The sequence below is a fragment of the Vipera ursinii genome, assembly GCF_947247035.1.
Source record: "Vipera ursinii genome assembly, chromosome: 7".
Classification (NCBI taxonomy): Eukaryota; Metazoa; Chordata; class Lepidosauria; order Squamata; family Viperidae; genus Vipera; species Vipera ursinii.
In genome coordinates, this window is record NC_139521.1 from 14,664,550 (window position 1) to 14,684,923 (window position 20,374).

A 20,374-nucleotide genomic window follows, 5' to 3' on the forward strand; every position below is an offset into this window, starting at 1 on the left:
AAGGTTGACTCAGCCTTTCATTCTTCCGAGGTCGGTAAAATGAGGAGCCAGATTGTTGGGGGCAATATGCTGACTCCGTAAGCTGCTTAGAAAGGGCTGCAAAGCATTGTGAAGCAGTATATAAGTCTAAGTGCTATTGCTACTATATGCCTGAACTCAGTATTTTTTATCTATAAAATTAACATATGAAATGAAGTGTATTGAAATTGCTTTCCATAAGGTGAACTCCATAGATGCAAGCATACATGCATGGTTAATACAAGGGGAATAATTCTCAACATAGGCCCTTGAAAATACAATGCAGAAGAACGCTTCTCAGAAATGATAGCTGGCCAGATAAAATTTTAGTTGCATTTGCCATGTTATCAATATTATAGCTGAAGTATTCTGGGAAACTGAATTACTGTCTACTGAATTTCCACATTAACAATAATTCCTACTTTATTTTGGCAGATTGAATCCTATTTATTGTATTACTACATTAATATTTTGAGAAAAAGAATGAGTGCCTGTTTTCAAAGATTTAATACTGTTTTATTTAAATTTAAAGGTCTATTTTAAATTTAGTTTTTTGCAATTTATTTAGCCTCTTGGCTCCTTTGCTAATATCAAATCATAAAACAATTTTTGTTTACCCTTACAACTTTAATTTCTTCATTATAATTTACATTCTCTTACACGTGGGCAATACAGAAAGGATTGTTAAAAAAAAGGAATGTTAAAAATAATACCACAATCCTCGTTTTTAGAACTGAAGTTGCACTTGCCTGCATATGTGTTGGCCTTGTTTAGAAGCTCAATGCAGGCATGCATATCAGCAAACGCCTGGATGCCCAAACAGTTGACAGGATGAAGCTGAGTTTCCAGAAAATCACAGCAACTTTTTTTTACATCCTGCAGTTGAAGCAAACTAGCTGCTGGGAGTAGTACCTACAATAACCAAAATTAAAGGAGTCAGTATCATTAGCAAGAAAGGTAAAAAAGGAATTTCTAAGTCTATGACAGTCTGTAAGTGGTTAATTAATTATGTAACTAATAGGCAAATTCTCACTATGCTTCTATCTTAATTCTGTTTTGCACCTTTACCCATCATGGGTAGTGATGAAGAACTGACAGAAAAGGACAGCAGTAACACAGCTGCTTATTTAAATTGTAGGCTGTACTTTGACAAATGAATCCAGACTCAATAGATAGGATATACATAATATCCATGTATACTGTATGTGCTTTGCTTCTCTATAATTTTTTCATTGTAGCGAGCAGGGACTCAGTCTAGGAAATTGCTTGTATACCATACTTAAAACTTGTCAAACAAGATTAGGATATGAAGAGATAGTTCAGAGATAGTTCCATATCTTATCTTGTCTGGAAAGATTCATTGTGTAATGCTTGCAAAAACTGCAATGGTTTATTTTTGTTTATATTTATTAAACTTACATGCTGCCTATTTCACCTAGAGATGACCCTAGGCAGCTTACAATCTTTATTACCTGAGAAACTAGCTCAGGTACACTAACCATTGGACCATCCGACATCTTTCAGACGGGTAGGACTGGCTAACAAAATGTATTCCAGTGTGAATGGAATAGAAAATAGCAACTAGAGCAGGGGTGTCAAACTCAATTTCATTGAGGGCCGCATCAGCATTGCGGTTGCCCTCAGGGGGCTGGGTGGGTATGGCCTGGGTGGGCGTGACCTACTGGGTGGGCGTGGCTAGAGTGCGTATGGCCTACTGGGTGGGCATGGCCAGCTCTACATAGTTCATATCAAGGGTGCCTATGGGGGCCTGGGCAGGAGTGGGACAGATCTGAGGGTCTCTGGCAGGAGGAGGGTCTCTGGGCCAGGGCCAAGGCAGTGGGGGCCGTTCCCTCACTGTTTCCAGGATGGCTTCGCGGGCCACATGAAACCACTTCGCGGGCCAGATCTGGCCCCCGGGCCTTGTGTTTGACATGTCTGAACTAGAGTTTTAAAAAGAGCCCTGTAATCTTCACTACAGTTTGATACATTGGCTATTTATTATTTCTTTGGCTGCCCCTCTGATGGTCTACAATTTCACACTCATTTTACTTTGTGAATAGCGTAACAGATGTAAAAAAAGAAAAGAAAAAAGCAACCAGCTATCAAATTTAGCAGTTTTCTCCCCTTAAAATAAGCAGCTACCAAATATTATTTATCTTTGTTCAATATTACTCTAACATTTTATGGCATGATACCCAGTAATATCAACGATAGTCTCTTCGTTACTGTATTTGGATCTGATAAATATGTGATATAACTTACTTATCTAGGGGACAGAACAACTACAGGATCAGAAATCCCAGCAGATTTATGAAAGATTAACATGACACAGTATCACATATAATAGAGGCCCCAAACCTTTTGGGCACTAGGGACTGGTTCTGTGGAAAGAGGTTTTTCTGCGGACCGGGGAGTGTGTGGTTTTGTGTGCTGCCTGCATCCTGTGGATGGGACTTTGCTTGTTTGTGTGGACCGGTTGTTGGCATGCTGCGGCCCGGTACTGGTCCACGGACCAGGTGGATTGGGGACCCCTGACATATAAGGCCTTCATAATAATGGAACACTATTATTTGCTTGCATTAAGACAAATTCAAGAAGTTTTTTCCTATTAAGCTCTTTATGGCATTTCTACGCTATATTTGAAAATTTGAATGTAACAAAAATTTCTGATTTTAACAAACAGAGAACTTGAACTAGTTGCTAAATCAGGTTTCTAATTCATTCTTTTCTACACAAGACTAGATTTTAAAAAAATCTGTGAGATTTCCAAACATTTATTGGACTGATACAAAAGATGCCAAGATACTTCAAGCAAAAACACTTGTCATTATATTTGTGAATGTCTTTGAAGAACATATGAGTCAACATAAACAGCTGTAATGGTGGGCAGGTGGCAGTAAAGAAAGCTAAAAATACAAAGTGACATCGGTACCACAAAGCAGAAGGCTAATACTTTACATTTCACGCCAAAAGGCTATTAACATCCGTTTCAGATGTGAATGATTTCAGAAACCATTTGTTGCACCTTGAGGTTTTACTAGAACAGGAAATTTAAGTTATTAACTAAAGTAACATTTGACATTCAAATACAATTTATAGACATAGTAGGTAGATTTATTTAAAATGCTTGTTGTTCAGCAGCACCGAACAATTATTAACACAAGGATGGGTCAATATTATGCCTGTATTCTGACAGCCATTAAATGTCCTAGTGCCCATAGCAGCATACGTACAGAACACTGTTTATTAATGACCCAAACTCCATTTGCATTTGGGGGGATTTAAGTGGTCTGTTGACATTGTCAAAAAGCATCTTTCCCAGTTTACAACTTTTATTAAAAGGGATAAGCTGTTGTGAGCCACAGCTCACAGAGTGGCTAAGCTGATGTAGGATTTAAATTTGGATGAGATAAGGGCAAAAGGAAAATTGTGTCTGGCTGAGGAATTACCCTAGTCACCTGGACCTTTCTTAGGAGCCAGTAGGGAAGGTTGTAAATGGCAATCGCATGACCACGGGTTGCTACAACTGGTCATAAGTATGAACCAGTTGCCAAACACCCAGATCACAATCACATGACCATGGAAATGCTGGGATACTGGAACTCTGAGGACTGGTTGTAACCACCATTTGTTCAGCACCTTGAACAGCCACTGAATAAATGTCCATAGGTCAAGGACTACCTGTAATTCTTTTCCTTCCTGCAGGATCTCCACTTTTTAGTATCCACAGGAAATTACTGAATGAGATAATCCACCATTCTTGGGTTCAATATATTAGAACTCCAGTCCAGCTAAGTGAGGCTGTCAAAGCTCTGCCCCAGTGCTTGGAGGCTGTATGGGCCGGAATTGATTCTGACTGAATCCTACCAAGGCTAAGTGACTGTGGCTATTAGGGGCACCTGGGCTTGGAATGAGGGGTCCTTAGTGCTCTCTGAGCTTACTTGTTTTCTTGCAGATGTTTCAATACCCTAAGTAGGTAACATCATCAATACTAGTCAGAAGTGCTGTTTGCTGTCCGTTTATGTTCTGGTGTCTTGCCTGTCTGTGTGGATGGGGGCAGTTTACTAATGGCTATTTGGCAGTCTCTTGATTGGGGTATTGCTTACTCGATTGTTGGTCTGAAGTTGACCTTGGAGTTAATGTATGCTGATCTGAGTGCTGATTGCTGGTGGAGAGGTGCTGGAGTCTTTTTGTTCCTTTTTGGACTGGGTGATAGTCTCTTTTGCATAGTCTATAGATGTTGTTAATGTCTATGTTTCTATTGATGGCTGATTTGTCAAGAGTGCCAGGCTTCTAGAAACCCCCTGGCATTTCAGCCCAACCAAAGAATCCCTAAAACTGCCCCCATCCACCCAGACAGGCAAGATAACAGAATATAAACTGACAGCAAACAGCACTCCTTACCAGCACTGATGAAGTTACCTAGTTAGGGTAATGAAACGTTTGCAAGAAAACAAGCAAGCTGAGAGAGCATCAAGGACACCTCAAGGACACCTGAATTTAATCTTTTTTAATTGTTTTTTTAATTTTTGTATTGATATTTTAAGCACCTTGTAAACCGCCCTGAGTCCTACAGGAAAGGGCGGTATATAAATTTAATAAAATCAAAATCAAAATTTCAACCCTGAGCTACAAATATTCTCCTTCATTGGATTGGAATAATCCATCTTTAGCCTGTGATGGGATTGTATTTCCCTATTCAAGGATACTGCACAATATGGGGATCCTCTTGGACTCACACTTCTGCTCAACGGGTAGTAATCATTACTCTGTACTACAGTATAATCCAGGTACAGCCCATGGATAGAAACAGACTGCAAGTACAAAATATTACACTGCTCAATAGAGTTAGAAGTTCCCCTATTATGCAGTAAACAACAAGTCATAAGGTATCACATTATTTCTGGATTCACTATTAATCTTCCTGAAGATAACTCTGTGAAAAAAGAAAGCATGAGGACTGAAAAAGCCTTGACTCTATATTCACACATATAATTTTCACTACAGGTAGTCCTCAACTTACAACCACAATTGAGCCTAAAATTTATGTTGTTAAGTGAGAAACCTGTTAAGTGAGTTTTGCCCCATTTTACAACTTTTCTTGCCACATTGGTTAAGTGAATCATTGCAGTTGTTAAATTTGTAACACAGTTGTTAAGTGAATCTGGTTCCCCATTGACTTTGCTTGTCAGAAGGTAAGGGATTACTCGACTCTGGGACACTACTACAGTCATAAATGTGAGTCAGTTGTCAAGCATCCAAATTTTATTCATGTGACCATGGGGATGCTAGAACAGTCGTGTGAAAAATGGTCATAAGTCACTTTTTTTCAGTGCCACTTAACTAAATGGATTGCTGCCCTCTAGATATGCCACAAAGGGACGCGGTGGCTCAGTGGGTTAGGACGCTGAGCTTGTCGATCAGAAGGTCGGCAGTTTGGTGGGTCGAATCCCGAGTGCCACGTAACAGAGTGAGCACCTGTTACTCGTCCCAGCTTCTGCCAACCTAGCAGTTCGAAAGCACGTAAAAATGCAAGTAGAAAAATAGGGACCACTACGGTGGGAAGGTAACAGCGTTCCGTGCGCCTTTGGCATCTAGTCATGCCGGCCACATGACCATGGAGACGTCCTCGGACAAGCGCTGGCTCTTTGGCTTTGAAACGGAGATGAGAACCGGCCCCTAGAGTTGGAAACGACTAGCACGCATGTGCGGGGAACCTTTACCTTTTAGATATGCCTAGGATTCCGGCTCCTAGAATGTGTTTGGAATTCTGATAATTGCTATCTTCACACATCTAGAGATCACCATGGAACAGAAAACTGTTGTATATTATATTGATACTCTTGAGGGATCAGAAAAAGGTTGAAACAGCATACTGTGGATTAAACATTTTAAATGGCAATTTAAGAGTGTTTGTAGTGAGCAACTGGCAACATCTTTCAGTAAAAGTTTCTGTTATGATTATACTCTACCTTGTTTAGTAGCTTAATGGCCTTCACTAAGCCTAGGCAAAGCATTGAACACTCTCAAAATATGTTAGCATTAAGTGAAGGATTCCAACTTGAAGTGATAAAAGATCCACATCCTCTTGAAGGCTTTCACATCTGCTACTACTTGTCACTACTTGTCAAACAATGCTTCCACAGGGACTGCCTCCAAAACTAAGTGGCTGGGCTTGCCCAAGCATACAACTAGAAATTGTGCTTTCACTGCAACAGTTAAAGCCAGCCTGTTGCTTGATAGAAGTGCCTTAATGTTCCTTGAACCATTGCCCCCAAACTGAGAAGAGTAGTTTAGAGGGAGTGATTGGTTACAGTTCGGACCGGAATCACTGTTGGCAAGTGATGTGGTCATAAAGTGCAATGTCATGTGACTGTGCTACTTAGCAATGGCTATTCTGACAGATGCCCTCATTAAGTGAGGACTTCATGTGACCGAGACTTCCCACTTTCTGCCATCTTCTCCATCTACTTTGCTTGTGGGAAGCTTTTGCAGGGAAGGTCACAAAGCGTAACCAGATCTGCAGGGATGCTGCAATGGCTGGAACTCAAATGACCAGGACTTTGTTCAGTGGCATCACAAATCTGAATGGTCCCTGAATGAGTGGTTGTTAAGTGAGGACCACCTGTGCTAAGATTTTAGTCATATTTCATACTTGTAGGGTAGTGGAACTACAGAAGAAATTACATTTCACAGTAATTTTTAACAGGGTCTCATAACAAAGTGGAATTGCAATATGATTTTAACAACCGTTTTTGTTTCAAGTGCATTTTGCTGATATAATTATGCAACAAATAATCATGTTGAAGATAAAGGAACCATTGTTCACTGATTATTTAGCATATGTTTCTTGCAAAGTTTGATCTCTGATAAATTCACCCCCACAAAGGAGGATATTGTGGGGTGTCAGCTGCAACCAATACTATACTAAACGAAAGGTCTGATTTGGACGCTGAGCTTGTCGATCAGAAGGTCGGCAGTTTGGCAGGTCGAATCCTGAGTGCCGCGTAACAGAGTGAGCGCCTGTGACTCGTCCCAGCTTCTGCCAACCTAGCAGTTCGAAAGCACGTAAAAATGCAAGTAGAAAAATAGGGACCACTATGGTGGGAAGGTAACAGCGTTCCGTGCGCCTTTGGCATCTAGTCATGCCGGCGACATGACCACGGAGACGTCCTCGGTGAAACGCTGGCTCTTCGGCTTTGAAACAGAGATAAGCACCGGCCCCTAGAGTCGGAAACAACTAGCACGCATGTGCGGGGAACCTTTACATTTACCTTTACCTTACTTCCCATTTTAGTGTGTGCGGTTGCTCAGTGGTTAAGACACTGGGCTTGATGGCTGAAAAGCTGGTAGCCCAGGTTTGAGACCCAAGTACCACGCAACAGGGTGACTTCCCAAACTTGCCCCAGCTCCTGCCAACCTAGAAATTTGAAAGCATGAAAATGCAAGTAGATAATAGGTAACATTTTGGTGGGAAGGTAACAATGCTTCATGATCTCATGCTGGACACATGACCACGAAAACGTCTTTGGACAGCACTGGCTCAATGGCCTGGAAATGGAGATGAGTACCATCCCTTACAGTCAGCAATGACTAGTGGAGTAAAATCCACTAGTTCCAATTCTTTTTTACTTCCCATTTTACCAAAAACAATGAGAGAGGAAGAAAAGGATTCTTTTTTTGGTCATTTTTTGTTGTATTTTTCATCTTACAATATTAGACAAGACAGTGTCAGCAGTAGAGACCTTCAAGCTTCTAGGTTCTATATTAGAAATTCTGTTTTATTATATAGAAATGGTAGCAGAGGATTATTATATAGCCATAAAAATTGGTAGCAGAGGATGGTTACACAGCCATACAGATCAAATAAAGTGTACAGTGTACACTCACCATGGGCCTTGCTGCTTAAAGGTTTCAACTGTCACAGGAAACTCACCTCAGAACATAAAGGAACCACAGATTATAACTATAAATGCAAACTAACTGCTGTCGTTTACTGGCTGAATAATTTTGTAGTTGTTGCAGTTGTTACATTCTAACATGTATTCCAACATTCTACAATCTCCCACGACTTGAAATGGACACCTAACATTAAAACCATCATTAGAAAGGTACAGCAAAGTATGTTCTTCTTGCGTCAACTCAGATTGCCCAAGGAGATGCTGATACAGTTCTACAAAAGAATTATTGAGTCTGTCATTTGCACCTCTAAAACTGTCTGGTTTGGTACAGCAACCTAAGAGGAGAGGTAGAGACTTCAATGGATAGTTAGGACTTCAACAACAACTGCAACCAGCCTGACTTCCATACTACACCAGCCAGAAAGACGGCTAAGGAAATATCTATAGATTGACCCCTCACATCCTGAACATAAACTGTTTCAATTTCTCCCCTCAGGATGCCACTAGAGGGCATTGCATGCCAAAACAACTAGGCACAAAGACAGGTTTTCCCCCATGCCATCACTCTGCTAAATACCTAATTCCCACAGACCTGTCTTATGCTCAAGCATATTTACTCATGCGGAAGGGATGTATTACTATTATCCTTCTCATCTTTCCTATTACCTTCTCCTATTGGCATCTTATATCGCTTTGTTGTTTGTATCTACACTGAGAGCTTATGCACCAGAAATAAGTGTCCAATCACACTTATAAAGAATAAAGAATATTTAGTTTATGAGACAATGTCAAACCTCAGTAAACTCCTACATTGGGAACCGTCTACATGGTTTGCACTCCAAATAACAACTACTTACCTCATCTAATGTAAAATAAAAACATTCCAAAAATCAATAAAATTTTGCAATATTTGAACTTCAGTGACAACTTTTCTTCAAGGACACTGAAGCCATCCATCAACAGCACTCGAGATATCTAATTGCTGACAAGTTCTGGAACTACCTGAAGCTCAATAGACAGAATACATGCAGAGCGATCAAAGTTCTGAAAAAGATCTTGTTTTGGTATCTATTGTCATGAAAGCATATGGGAAAAGGTTAAGCCCAAATTGCTAGGCTGTTTGTCAATTGGAATAGTACTAAAAAGTTAACATAACGTTTTTTCCCCTTTATATTTTACTATAATATGCACTGTGCTTTTTATTTTTAAACTGGTCCGCCACCATGCTCTCGCCGTGTTGTGTCTCCACACCATGCGCGGGCCGCACACCGCTCTGCGAGCTCACAGCCTACTGGTACCGGCAAAAAGTAGGCCCTACCCAAAAGTAAGTCCCAGTGCTTACTTCAGAGCCCACGGTAGTATTTAGTCTGAAATAAAAATATATTAAGATGTATTTTTCAAACAATAGATTGTTTAGATTTTCAATGGTTTCCAACCCTAACCCTTTCTGTCCATTTGCTTGATACCATTAAGAGTACTTTGTAAAGGACTGTACAACTCAGCAGATCTTTTAAAAATGCAATCAGATGCAAGTTGCTCATTGATTGTTTTGTGCCACAACAGGGCAAGAAGACCACAGAAATATTGTTAAAAGATGCACATTTTTTTTCAGTCATATGCTAAGAAATAAATATTACTCTTGCCAAACCCAGAGAGATTTGTCCCACCATCATAAGTATTTTATGATAAATGAACATAATCATCTCACTCACCTGAACATTTTCTTCTGTAACCGTAATTACCCCTGTGTAAATGTATTCAATGAGCATCTTAAGGGTCCAACCATCAACTTCTTTTATTCGAACCTCCTTTGCTTGGCTTTCACTCATTTCACCTGCAAAACAGATTGATTCAGACATTGGCAAGTGGAATAGACATGCTGCAAAAAGATCTTATCTGGAAGCAAAAAAAAAATCCACAGTAATAAAAGAGGAAATGACAATATAATACCCACAGGTACCAAAGTACCAGCCAAGAGATACTGAATGCCTTTCAGAATTTTTGAGATCTTAGACGAGAATTCATAATTTTCTAATTTTGTACAACCATAATTCAAAAGCCCCAGGGACTAGAAAGGAAGGTCTTTCTGTTCTTAAGGAAGAGAAATAAACTGATTTTTAAGCATTACTCTACAAGGATAAATCTGGAATTAAAAAGCAGTAATCAAACTTAATTTACCTCCTGTTCAAATTACACAAATATTTTGAAAGATCAGGTACATATATGTTTCACTATTACTCATAACTTGATTGCTTGGAAGCTTAAGCACTGTTGGACTTACATATTTTATATTATGATCATCCATCCATCCATCCATCTTATGGCATATCATACATGGACTAGCATCGTTGCCATGTATTTGAAAGCCAGAAAAATCTACAGAGTAGTCTGACTGCCAGCAGTTGCTAGATATGGTATGGTATCATATCGTAACGGTATATGGAAAAAAGTGTTTAATAAATAAATATGTACACCAATTTGGAATGTACACCAATGTACACCAATTTGGTCAATTCATTTTATATGTAAAGTGATTTTTTTAAAAAAAAGTTTCAAAACAGATTGCAAGCATGGATCAAGACGATTTAATAGCAGCAACATTTTGATTTATTGTAATATAAAACAATTTCATCACTTTGCAAATATAACAAGATACCTTTTTAATTTGTGGAGATTGGTATAGAACTATTTGTAGTGCCAGAATGAATGTTTACAAAAGAGAATTTAAAGCAAATCTCAGCTCTGAGGAGCTTTTCTGATGTAGATCCAAAATCTATTGGTTAACAATGGAAAATGCCTACAATATCCAATGTGTTAAAATAGCAACTTGAACTTCAAGCAATACTAAGGAAAACAAATCCTTCTCTAGCTTCATAACATCAGAAGCTGGCTGATTACCAAACTAACTAGACCCTGACCACCTGTCATTTATTTATATACATCTCAGAAAAGCAGAAATTACCTATCCTTAACAAGAATCTAACATTTTACCTTTTTATCTAAATATCTCTTAGGAATGCTGCAGCCAAAATTCATTACTGTTTGAAACAGAAGAATTGTGTTGTTGTTGTTGTTGTTTCTTTTTAAAAGAGGCACTTGGTTGAGGAGATGCTATTACTCAAAAGATGAATGAAAAAAATATTTGTTGGACCTTCTGGGAGAAGATGGTGGACTGAAGGCAGCTCCATGGAAAAGTGAAACTAGCGTTTGTGGACATTTTAACATTTGTGGATAAAAAGAGAGAGGTGAGATTGCCCAAGCTGTTTTTCCTTATGGCTGCCCCTCATGAAAAGAGTGTAAGATGGTAGTTTCTGGAAGAGGCAGTGCTTTTTTTCTTAAAAAAGGTGCAGGAACTCTCATCTTGTTAATCTTTTATTTATATAATTTTATTTATATATTTATATAATTAAAAATTATATATTGAATTCTTAACATAAATTTAATTTATTGTATTTAAGACAAATGTTCATAGTAAATTCCAAAGTTTTGTCCAATTCTCGTCCTGCAAATCTTTGAGATTTGAGCCAAGTTTAATTCATAATTGCCTTTAGTTTTTTCAACTGTTTTTGGCTTAGATCAGGGGTGTCAAACTCAATTTCATTGAGGGCCGCATCAGCATTGCGGTTGCCCTCAAGCGGCCGGGTAGGTATGGCCAGGGTGGGCGTGGCCTACTGGGTGGGCGTGGCTAGAGTGCGTATGGCCTACTGGGTGGGCGTGGCCAGCTCTACATCGTTCGCATCAAGGGTACCTATGGGGGCCTGGGCAGGAGTGGGACAGATCTGAGGGTCTCTGGCAAAAGGAGGGTCTCTGGGCCAGGGCCAAGGCAGTGGGGGCCGTTCCCTCACTGTTTCCAGGATGGCTTCGCGGGCCACATGAAACCACTTTGCGGGCTGGATCCAGCCCCCGGGCCTTGTGTTTGACATGTCTGGCTTAAATGAAGTAATGCATCTTTCAGGCATTCACCAAATAAACTAGAATTTGTTGTGAGCATCTCCTTAAATACAAACAGACCTACCTATATTAGCAACCACATTATTGATGGCTTGTACATACCATTTTAAAGATATGATCACATTGGTTCAAGTGAATGAGATGCTCCTATAACCCAAAATGCATGCTATTAATTCATCCCTGCCAAAATAGTTATTTTCATCAGACTTAGTTGTGCAACATATCAGGACAGTTTTGCCATTGCCGGCAATGGGGTGGGCGTGGCTTCCAGATGTCGCGTGCAGCCTGCGGCCCGGGAGTTTGACACTCCTGGCACAAAAAGGACCATTTTATGCTTTTTAAATCGGATTTTGTTACAGTTAAAAGTCAGGATACGCTTGTTGCATTTTATAGATGTTAATTAATATTTTAGAATTGAAAGATTTGCTCTTAATCAGATTGGAAATATTATTAAAAGACATAATGGGATGAAGAATTTTATAGTTGTTAGCTATGAGGAGGTGGAAAGATTATAGAATTGCTTATATTTGGTATGATGGGATGGAAAGTCATTTTCTTAGGGGTAAGGGATATGTGTGTGTATTGCTTTCATGCACTTTTCCCTTCATTTTCCTTTTAGTTTGTATTATTTTCAATTTAATACAATTATTACAGATGAAAGAATGTTTCTTCAAATGAACTGAATGTGGTTAAACTCAATTAACAATTAACAATTACTTGCAAACCAATTTACATACCTATGTTGGATACACAGGACAGTTGGTGCAGAGCATGAACATTCAAAAATCCAATTGGCATAGAAAGCATCATGGCAAAACACATGGTCCAATCATCTGAAATTGGGCCCCAAAAGCACTCCAACGTAAGATGTAAAGCTATCATCCTCCATCCATTCTTTCAATTCTATAGTTTCTCAATCCATATATTTTTTTTCTGCTACAGTATTTCAGCAATTTACAGAACGCATTTTACCAACTAATGACACCAAAGATAGCAGTACTAGCAAGAATATAGCTTCCAAGGCACAGCTTTTACTTCTAGGAATCAGCTTCAAGAATAAAGTTTACTTATTAAAGTATTTTAAATACACTGTGCATATTTACATACAACACAGCAATGTCTTGAGGAAATACCCATTAAGCTTATGCCTTTCAAAATAGGCTGAGATAGTTCAAACTGCAAGAGACAAGAAGAAAAAAAAGGTACCTGTAAACATTGCATGGAAATATGGACTGCAAGCTGCTAATACAACTCGATGAGTTGCAATTTCCATGTCTTCAGCTACTATTGTCACATCACATAATAGGTTTTGACTATTAAGAAAGAAAACAAAAATAACCTAAGACCACAGGAAAGATAAGCATTGCCTTATTAGTTACAGGCTACTGTGGATATTCAACAAGTTTAATAAAATATCAATATTCAGGATCTTATCATTCTCCTTGCTAGTAGAGCTATTGAGCTTATCTTTTTTATGAAGGAAAAATCTTGCAATTATTTTTTTAAAAAAACTAACCATACTTGTAAAGACAAAGTTTAAGTGCTACCAAAACTCACTTCAGGCTTTGGACCCCACCTTTTCTATGCAAGCTCCATTAGATTTAAGAACCTATCTCAGAAAGATTAAAAATTAAAAATTAAAAGAGGAACATTATTTCTTACACAGTCCTATCCCTTTTATCATAGGAAGGTTGAATAAATCTGTTTATCATTATCAACAGTAGTAAAAAGCTTAAGAACCTTGCTTCTGTATACAATTCCCTCCCTCACATATATTTTGACTTAATAAGCTTACTTTTACCACATAAGTACAGTAAACACATAAGACTAAAAACAAAGACATTTTTGAGAAATTAAGCAGAGTTTATTCTTTAATTCCAGGATTGGAAACTTGAATTATAATCTACAGCAGAGGTCCCCAACCTTTTGGGCACCAGGGACCGGTTCCGTGGAGAGAGGTTTTTCCGCGGATCGGAGGGTGCGTGGTTTTGTGTGCTGCCTGCATCCTGTGGATGGGGCTTTGCTTGTTTTTGTGGACCGGTTGTTGGCATGCTGCGGCCCGGTACTGGTCCACGGACTGGGGGTTGGGGACCCCTGATGTACAGTATCTGTAACAAATGGCCACATGGAAGTTGTAATTCAATACTATGTAAAGGCTAGTTTTCTCCACCTTGTCATGCTACTACAGGTAATTCTCGACTTATGAGGATTCAATTAATGATGATCTGGAATTAGAATGCCAACAGAATGGGTGCTTTATGGCCTACAAAGCACTTCCAGCCATCACAAAAACATTGCACCATTATCCCGAGTCTCGTGATCACAATATGAGAAACCTGTTTGCACTTACAACCAATTACCAAGTGCCCCACAATAATGCAATCACCATTTACAAACTTCTCTTCTGGCTCCCGCAAAAAGTCAACAAGAAGTCAGCTGAGAAGATTACAAAAGGGAGTTGAAAATTGATTGTGGAATGCAGTAAGAGTAGAATACAATGGAAGCAAACCAAGTATAAGATTATGTAGGATGGTTAATGAATGGTTCATCCCTAATGGAATAAGACCTTGGTCTCCTTAATTGTTTGATGCATTTATGGATGTGCACAAAATGCTTATGATGGTATTAGAGTTCATTTAATTGGGGCATGGTATGCTATACTGCTCATACTTAGCTTTCCCTTTGCAGATGTCCATAGCAATACAGCAAAATCTGGTGGCCAGATTTCAACATATCATAGCTAACAGCTTATCGGACATTAGGAAGAAACATTTAAAATAAATAAATGGCATAACAAAAAAAATGACTATAGTTTTAGTCATATGCCAAAATGAGTGAGGCGTAGGAGATATAAAAGATATAAGGTCTATATTGTTCAAGTTAGCACAAGATAGTGAAGAAAAAGTAGGGGACCTAACCCAAAATAACAGCATCTACAAAACATGGGAAAAGAGCATAATCAGTGTAGTAGTGACCCAATGGTGGTCCAGTAATATTTTACCCTGAAGAGGAGACACCACCTTAAGAGGATAAAATCTCATCCTCAAAGCCTAAATCCCATCATTCGCCTATCCACATATTTTATTCTCACAGGAACACTTTCATAATTTTTCAGGGTTGGGGAAATGACGCGACATCCTTAATCTACAATATTTAACCACTATCAGCATTTGAAAACAGATTTGTCATTAATAAAGAGCTGAAATTTCTGCCATCCAAAAAACTTGTATTAGGCAGTTCAAGTTTCCCCTTCAAAATCTTATTGACCAGCTTTGGAGAGAAAAATAACAATTGTATGAAATGCAATGGCCAGCCCAGCATCTTATTTAAATAATGCAATTTAATTTTCAGCATTGTATTCCAATAAGAGGAAAATCTGGAAAACTACTAAAGATACTGCCTACTTTTCAAGAACAATACCTTCTTAATTCATTCAAAACTTTAAAAGCTTTCTTCGTGTGCCAAGGATTCACTGTAACAGGGCAGTGCTTTTCAGTATTATCATCTTTTAAATCCACAGGTTTCTGCTGGCATAATTTGGTACATCTGGAAAAAAAAAAGAAAAAAGAAAATGTGTTAAATCATATTTCAAATCCAGAGGTTTCTGCAGGCATAATTTGGTATATCTGGAAAAAAAGAAAAAGAAAAAAGAAAATTTGTTAACCATGAGAGTTTACAACCAACTTAATTATTACTATAGCTAAACTGATTAGTTTATGTGTGTTTTTATTGTTCCACTATATTATTGTTATATAGCCTTATAAGCTGCTTTAGAGTCCTTGACTGACGTGGCACAAAAGCCTGTAATATCTACATACATATTCACTTTTTATTTTTTATTTTTATTTTTTATTTTTATTTTTTATTGCTAAGCACATTGATTTGTGCTTAGATTGTAAGCCGCCCTGAGTCTTCGGAGAAGGGCGGGATATAAATGGGATAAAAATTTTTTTACAGTTCTGCAATTAAGCCAAGTGAAATGTGCTTTTAGCTTTGACTATGCCTTAAGCTTTGGGATGAACACCCCAACTCCCTAGTGAAATTCAAACTAGGAAAAGCCCAAAATTTAAACATCCACAATCTAATTAAATCATTGATAAGAGACCTAACTAACTACAATTAAAGACACATTGAAACACACTAAACTGAAGTTAGCGCTAACAGCATACAGTAAAAAAGGTGAAACACCACTTGTCCTTTAACCAAGTCCGAAAGAAAAAAAACCAATGTTACTTTTCTTTCCAACAAACATTATACCAAAAACAATATTGTGACCCAACTTATATCTTGATACATGGTTTAGTCTTATAGCAGGAACAGGGAAGTAAGTGCAGTTCCTAGAATACTCTTACCACTAGCTTGGCTACCTGGACTTCCAAGCTTTTGTAGTTTAGCAGTACTTGCAGCATCACAATATATCCAACCATGTATTACAGCAAGACATTCAGACAAAGATAATAAATGATTCATCACAGAAATAACAAATCTGATTAAAAAATATCTTATTTGATCAAATGGGGCTGCTCTATAACCAAAACTAATAATAAGGAAATAACTTTTCCCAACTTCATGTCACTGAAATGACCAGAAAATCCCTAATTTTTTTGAGCTTAATGCCACTAAACTACCAATTATTCTGCAGTCACTGGCACATGCTCCATATCTTATTGGAGTTAAAATCTAAAACATTGGAAGGAAACCATGGAACATCTTCCAAAACTTTCTTCATGAAAATTCATGCCAGACCTGAAGCCAATAGAAAATGTAATTAGAATCAGAGTGGGGGGGGATCAGTTTTGGAAAGGACTCCGTGTAACAAAAAAAAATCTAATAAAATATGGATCTTTTATGATGCCCACAAAAATTATATAGCTAGCTGTACAGTAGCAGAAGAATTACATGCAACTGGAAGATAAATTTGGAAGGTCCTAGTGAAAGACCTATATGTTCCAAATTTGTGGGTTTTTTTAAGTACTGTAGTCTACAACAAAATAACATTAATGCATTGCCTCTAAAATGAAACACCTAAAATAAGAGCAGCATTTACTAAGAATAAAATATTTAAAAACAGCTTCAGGTTCACTGAATCATTGTAACACCTGGACAAATAAGGCAAATTTAGATCAGGTGCTTAAATCTTAATAAGCATCTGAAAGAATCCCAAAGTTAAGATGCTATCAGCTCTTTTCCTTGCCACCCTCATCCAATACCTGTTGGCAGAGACCCCAGGGGAAGAGTTTACTTTGAAAAAAAACTAAGTCAAAAGTAACATTTCATGTGCACATAAATTTCTTCAGTCATGAATCTCCACTTTTCCAAGAACTTTTTAAAATTGAAAACTCCTGGTGCAGAAACATAATTTACCTTACCTGGTATTCAGGATGCTGCTTATAAGCGCTATGTGCTTAGAGCTCAAAGCTTTGAGACCCCACACACCCACTTTATGGTCTGTTTGTGTTGCTCCCCTCTGGGAGGAGGTTTTGAAGTATTTCTAGCAGAACTACCCAATAGCTTTGTTCCCTACGCCATCCATCTGGTAAACTCCCAAGGTTCATTTTTCTCACCATGCACATGTATAATCCAAACTAGACCGCGTTGTTTCTCTATGTCATATATGTGGGTATATGCATAATACTGTTTTTATTTATGTCATGTTTATCTGGTGTATATTGGAGGTCGTGAAACCTTTGAGAGCTGTATGCAACAAAATTTCATTTTAATGTATGCTGATTAGTGTACATTCAAAGTGACAATAAAGTTTTTATTCTACCTTCATTTTTCTATTTAGAATGATGGAAACACATTAGGTGCTTTTTATTCACCCAGTGATTATTATTGGACAAAACCAACAATGACAGATATTCCAAATGACAGTAAAAACTTCATTTCAGCTGTCAATTTTAAGTACGGTACACATTGCTAGTATTCAACTATCATTATTGGTTATTCAAATTGTGACTAGAATGAAAAAAGTAATTTTCTCCATGCAGAGAAAAGCAGCAAACAAAGATTAATCTGCATTGTCCTGAGGATTTTCTGTCAGTGGGTCCCAGCTGACCCTCAAATACTTAAGATTATTTAGCACAAGGCTAACCAAAGTAAAGACAACCTACCTAAAAAAGCTGCTCTCTTACTTAAAATATGCTGGCAACTTTGGTTGAAGTAATCCAAATCTTCAACTAAGCCAGAACTCACCCAGAAACTGTTTGGAATTTCAAGGGCCTTTTTTTTGGAACAGTATATAAATTGCAAAAGGAGCATGTCTGGCTGTTTGTTGGGTGGTTTTCTAACTTCAAACTAAGATAACGGGGTTGGAAACAGCCCTTCCAAGGCAGAGCGACCAAATTATCCAAACCCAGAAACGAGAGCTGTTGTTTTACCATAGCTACTATCAAATACGAAATGCCCTCTGTACATGTTCAGAAGACGGTGGGGATTGTTGGGACGTAGGTTCCAGAAACAAACGCGATATTCCAGTTTAAGTAATAGGACCAAGGGCTGTTCGAAGATAACGATTCTCTGCAAAGGGGCAATTCTCTCCAGAAACCTCATCAGGAGAGTGCCCGGCCCACCTTCCCTTATCTAGCAGTCCTGTTCCATTGGGCGTCCCTCTGGACTTCAACTCCCATCACTTTCAGCCAGCCTGGGGGCGATGGGTGTTCAATCCAACAAACCCGGAAGAGATAAAACGGGGGGAAAGCCGGGCCCCGAGACTCACCCCAACGGTTGCAGCAGCAGCATTTCCATCGCGGCTCCTCCGCTCCGGCTGCTCCCTCCGAAAAACCCGAGCACCGAACGCCGGCGCCAGCACCATGCCAGCCGCAAACGCTGGGACTCTCCCGGCAGAAAGCCCGGGGGGAGCGGCGAGACTTTCCGAGACGAAAAATCAGCCTAGCCTCCCCGTCGAACGCAGCCCCGGCGCAACCTACTACCGTTTCCTTCCTCCGCTCAAGCGTGAGCCAAATGTTAGCGCCTACTTACGCCTCACCATCTCCTCCAAGCCTGCCAACCCCTCTACTTCCGGGGTCTGGACAAGCTTAACCCGATTTATCCTCTTCATCGGGAAAAAAAAATGTGACGTCAACACGTACTTGTGGGGGGGGGGGAGTAGGACGGACTCCGACGTCTTCCCCCTCCTCCTCCTCCTCCTCTGCCTGTCTTAAGGGGCAGGCGAGAACCAGGTTTGCCATAGAAGCAGCTGGTATTGGGGTGGATACAAGGAAGGCAGAGGAGGGGAAACACGGAAATTATGTTTGGTGCTAAGCGTGGTTCTCTTTGCCGTTTGGAAAATGACTAGCTGAAGGATGCGCCCTCGTCTTTTCCCCCCTGCAGCTTTCTTCATATCAGGTCCCTACAGACATTTTAAGTAACTTCTGCCCTAGCATGCATGCATGCATTCATTCATTCATTAATTCATTTATTTAAATTTAATTTAATTTAATTTAATTTATTTAGATTTATATACCGCCCTTTCTCCCCCAAGGACTCAGGGCGGTTTACAGGGCATTTTTAAAAAAATCAACACAGACGTTAAAACAAATTAAAAAAGATTAAATAAAACCCTGAGAAAAATAAAAAACCCAGTTAAAATTAAAATTAAAAAATTCTCAGCCTGGGCCAGAGAGCTCGAAGAGCCAGGTCTTCAGGTCCTGGCGGAATGAATAGAGGTCAGGGGCAGTCCTAAGCTCCGCAGGCAGCTGGTTCCACAGGGCAGGCGCACCCACTGAGAAGGCCCTACCCCTGGGTGTTACCCGCCGGCAATCTTTAACCGGCGGCACCCTGAGAAGACCCTCCCTGTGGGAGCGCACTGGACGAAGGGAGCTTGATGCTGGCAGCAGGTGTTCCCTCAAATATCCCGGACCCTCGCCATTTAGGGCTTTATAGGTCATCACCAGCACCTTGAATCTCACCCGAAGGGCAACCGGAAGCCAATGCAGCTCGCGGAGTAGAGGTGTTACGTGGGAGTATCGGGAGACCCCCATCACAACGAGCAGGGGTGGGTGGGTGGTGGTCCTGGAACTAGGGCAGTCAAGGTGATGGAGCAGTTTAATTGCTGGACTAGCATCTGGGAAAGCCGGGTTGAAGTTCACCCTCAAACATGAAAGCTCCTTGGTTAAATTTGGAGCATTTGCTCTTAGGACTGAATCACACAGGGTTGTTTATAAACTTACTTGAACTTATACTTCAGCCATAAGTGGTGTTATTCCTACGTGCCAAAGTGTAGGCAATCCTTGTCGAAGTGGATGTGTCTGTGAATCCCCAACAAACACAATATCTCAATGGTACCGGGTCATTGTGCCTAGCAGTTGGCCGGAGGTTCTTTTTCACGCTTTTTCTTCATAGATGTCTTTAAGGGGTTGTAAATGATTTGAAAGAATGAAAGATTGTTGTTTTTGTTAGCTGCGAAGTCGTGTCCGACCCATCGCGACCCTATGGACAATGTTGCTCCAGGCCTTCCTGTCCTCTACCATCTTCTGGAGTCCATTTAAGCTCACGCCTACTGC

The 20,374-nt window shown here is 39.5% G+C and overlaps 1 protein-coding gene across 2 annotated transcripts in view; it reads right to left on the minus strand.

Moving 5' to 3' along the window:
- KLHL2 (kelch like family member 2) overlaps positions 1–18,982 on the minus strand; it is a 51,992-nt gene extending 33,010 nt beyond the window's left edge. For both annotated transcript variants that reach the window (XM_083367253.1, XM_083367252.1), the window contains exons 1-5: positions 18,589–18,982; positions 15,291–15,416; positions 13,077–13,183; positions 9,632–9,753; positions 768–930 (exon numbers count right to left, since the gene is read on the minus strand). In XM_083367253.1, coding sequence (XP_083223379.1) covers positions 768–930; positions 9,632–9,753; positions 13,077–13,183; positions 15,291–15,416; positions 18,589–18,617 — 547 coding nt within the window. In that variant the 5' untranslated portion in view covers positions 18,618–18,982. The remainder of the gene's footprint in view (positions 1–767; positions 931–9,631; positions 9,754–13,076; positions 13,184–15,290; positions 15,417–18,588) is intronic.
- Between the last annotated feature and the right edge of the window lie 1,392 nt (positions 18,983–20,374).